This window comes from Penaeus monodon, chromosome 23 (genome assembly GCF_015228065.2).
Source record: "Penaeus monodon isolate SGIC_2016 chromosome 23, NSTDA_Pmon_1, whole genome shotgun sequence".
Lineage (NCBI taxonomy): Eukaryota > Metazoa > Arthropoda > Malacostraca > Decapoda > Penaeidae > Penaeus > Penaeus monodon.
Genome location: NC_051408.1, coordinates 36,804,721 through 36,807,839, shown reverse-complemented (window position 1 = coordinate 36,807,839; position 3,119 = coordinate 36,804,721). Strand labels below are relative to the sequence as shown.

Below are 3,119 nucleotides of genomic sequence, written 5' to 3'. Positions count from 1 at the left end.
TATCATTTAGAATCATCGACCGGTATTATTTTAGGTGTATCTAAAATATCATTCTTTTGGTCTTGAATATAAGTTTTTGTCAGGAAATAAATAAGACAGTCTTCATACTACACTATTGTATTATGATAACTGCACAACTGAGTTTTTTTATTTCTCAATACATATGGACATGAACTGATTCACGGAATATAATATTTATCTATCTATATCTCAGGATATTGCTCATATACTGTGTATTACATGTGACTGAGAGCCGAGCGCCATCTAGGGCTGGTCGACGGAGACGCCGCGGCGGAGGCGAGCGAAGTCCTCGAACTCCAGGTCCTCGCCGCCGGTGTAGGTGGTGTCAGCCCGAGCCTTGGTTGAGGCGCCTGCACACACACAGGTAACATTAAGATAAAGTCAGAAGTACATTAGGAATACCTAACATCAGATTTACCTGTCACTGGTTGGAATATATATGAATTAAGAAGAGAAATTTGTATTGGTTCCGGAAGTCTAATGTAATGGGACCTTAGTAGTAGAAAGGGAGAGCAAAGGCATGGCCTACTCACCAGGCACAGGGTGCATGAGCTTGAAGGGCAGGTCGGCAGTCAGTTCGCCGCCGATAGCACCGCAGTTGAGCTTAACGCGCATGGAGTAGGACACGATGATACCGCAGGCGTCGTTGACGTTCTTGCCCGCGGCCACGACGGTGGAGGAAGCCAGGTTGGCGTCCGTGTCCTAGAGGGTAATCGGCGGTTAAAGAGATTCGACATTTATATCAGAACCCATGGAAAGCATTCTGCGTGGAACAGGTTTAGAAATGATATGATATTTAGGAAATGGAGAGTATTGGATACTCAGCAGACATGTGCTTATACCTTCAGCTTGCCGTCGAGAGCAATGCCTGACTTGCTCTTGTTGGAGGAAGCAAGAGGCGTCATGTTGAAACTCTTCTGGAGGTTGCAGCCCGGGGTAACAGGGCAGCCCTCCTTCGACTCCAGAGATGCCACCTACAGGAAGATGCAGGAGAACTTCAATAACCAAAAGAAGACAGTATGTGCAATTATACTTACTTAAATTTGTATACCAATTTCATTCCAATTTGCGAAGGACTAAATGTACATAAGCCCTTATCTTCTAGGAGCGACCGCCTACCTCGCGCGAGAACTGGTTGTTGGTCATGGTGACCTCAACGTGCTGGATGATGGAGCACTTGATGTTCTTGACGGTCTTCTTGCTGCCGTTGTTGATGTTGATGGTAGCGTTGACCTGCTCGCCATGGTAGTAGAGCTCCTTGTCGAGAGTCACCTCCATGTTGAGCTTTCCGGAGGACAGAGCGAAGCCCTTGGACACGAGGGTGCTGGGCTGACGCTTGTTGCCAGCCACGGGAGAGAACTGCACCTTCCTGACGGCGAGGGCGACGGAGTTGCGCTTGTGGGGCTTCTCGTTGGAGTTGTCGCCCACGAAGACGCGGAGGTCATAAATGACACCCAAGGGCTTGCTCTGCGAACAGATTTAAAAGATCATAATATTACCAATAAAAATTGTGACCTGTACAGGACTGATGTGCAATCATAGGCAAACTACTAATGTGCAAAAATAAGCACCACAGTATCCAGGGATAGGATACCACAGTTTCTATTCTTTAAATCTGCTACTTTAAGCAGAAAACCTTCTGCACATTGCATGATACACTGAGCGCCTCCTCACCGACTCATCGTCGCCCGAGTGGAGCTGGACGGAGCAGGGGGCGGTGTCGGGGAGCGTCACGGCGAAGGGGTAGGCGTTGGCCCCGAGCTTCTTCACGAGGCGCTCCTGGACGGCCGTGGGCTCGCGGGAGTCGGCGCTCGGGTACACCTGCTGGGTGGCGAGCTGCATCTCCTTGCTGAAGTTAAGGCCCATGACCTCATCCTCCTCGCGACCGTAACGGTACGTGACCGTGACCTATGTCGATAGAAGAGAAAAAGTGACGAATCTCGTTATCGCAAAGAAAGTATTTATTGTAGTCTTTACTGTAGACTGGTCTAACTCACTCAAACTAAGGGTAGGTAAAGACTCATCTTAAGGTTCGGCCGTGGTATACACATCACTCATAAGCCCCACTTAGCAAAACGTTATTTCCATATGCTCTTTTGAAAGCAGCAAAGGTACTCACGGAGGCGAAGACCTTGCGGCCTCGGAGGTAGTCATTGTCGCAGACTATGACTCCATCAACAGGTTCGGTCGAGGTGGTGTTGTCCACGAAATCGCGGCGACCTAGGTAGACGGTGATCTTACCTGCAAGAGAAGCAAGTAAGGTTTATCAACTAATATTTGCTTAGTATACCACAAATTCTCTATAGCAAAATTTATGGAAAGGAAAAACAAAATAACCGACTAGTTAGAACGGCAGTGCTTATAAAGACCCTGGTAGTGAATTTTCATTGATAAACCATCAAAAAAAGTTGTGATAATGTTTAGAAATTATACCATTAGGGGCGGTTTTCTTGAATACTTTCACGGCGTTCACCATCGGAGTTGGTTGGGTGCCTTCTCAAAGGTACAGAGCAGCAGAGTAAAAGCTTGTGTGTTGGTTCTTCAACGAACAGCAGCAAGACGGCCCTAAAGGTAAAAACGTGAACATATATACACCTGTTAATCCACTTAGGCTTATTATGGTCCTCGTCTTGACATTTCCAATTAGTGTTTTGTGTTTTTCTTTAGTCGGAAATTTCCTGTTTTTTTCCCAAAATACGAAAACCCTTTCTTTACATTTTCCTTAAATTTGCTGTGCATCTTATACATTCATTCAAAGTCTTAAGAATTAATCGTAAAAACATGTGAACAAAAAAAATTCAACAAGAATCCAATTAACACTTTTAAGTCAAGGATGTTAATAGAAGGTCAAGGCCTCCCCAGCAACAGATTAACATCAGGAAGTATGTCTTCACCGGTACAGCAAGATATGAATAGTAACAAGGTGTCCTTTGGTGTAGGGATTCATTGTATCACATTTTATTATATTTGTTGGTGATGGTAAAGGAAGAACACAAGGGGGGAGGGGAAACATGGTTATTTTACCGAGATATTTCATTGATATCAAAACAAAAGATATACATTTTCATGAACTATAATTCATTGATTATAAACTGAAT

The 3,119-nt window shown here is 45.0% G+C and overlaps 1 protein-coding gene across 1 annotated transcript; it reads right to left on the bottom strand.

The window, feature by feature from the left end:
• Positions 1-101: 101 nt before the first annotated feature.
• On the bottom strand, positions 102-2,574 carry LOC119587971 (arrestin homolog). The gene is made up of 7 exons (XM_037936684.1): positions 2,455-2,574; positions 2,141-2,262; positions 1,696-1,929; positions 1,141-1,488; positions 864-995; positions 555-723; positions 102-371 (listed from the first exon to the last, which is right to left on the bottom strand). The coding sequence occupies exons 1-7, from the start codon at positions 2,495-2,497 to the stop codon at positions 265-267; spliced, it is 1,155 nt and encodes a 384-aa protein (XP_037792612.1). The 5' UTR covers positions 2,498-2,574; the 3' UTR covers positions 102-264.
• Between the last annotated feature and the right edge of the window lie 545 nt (positions 2,575-3,119).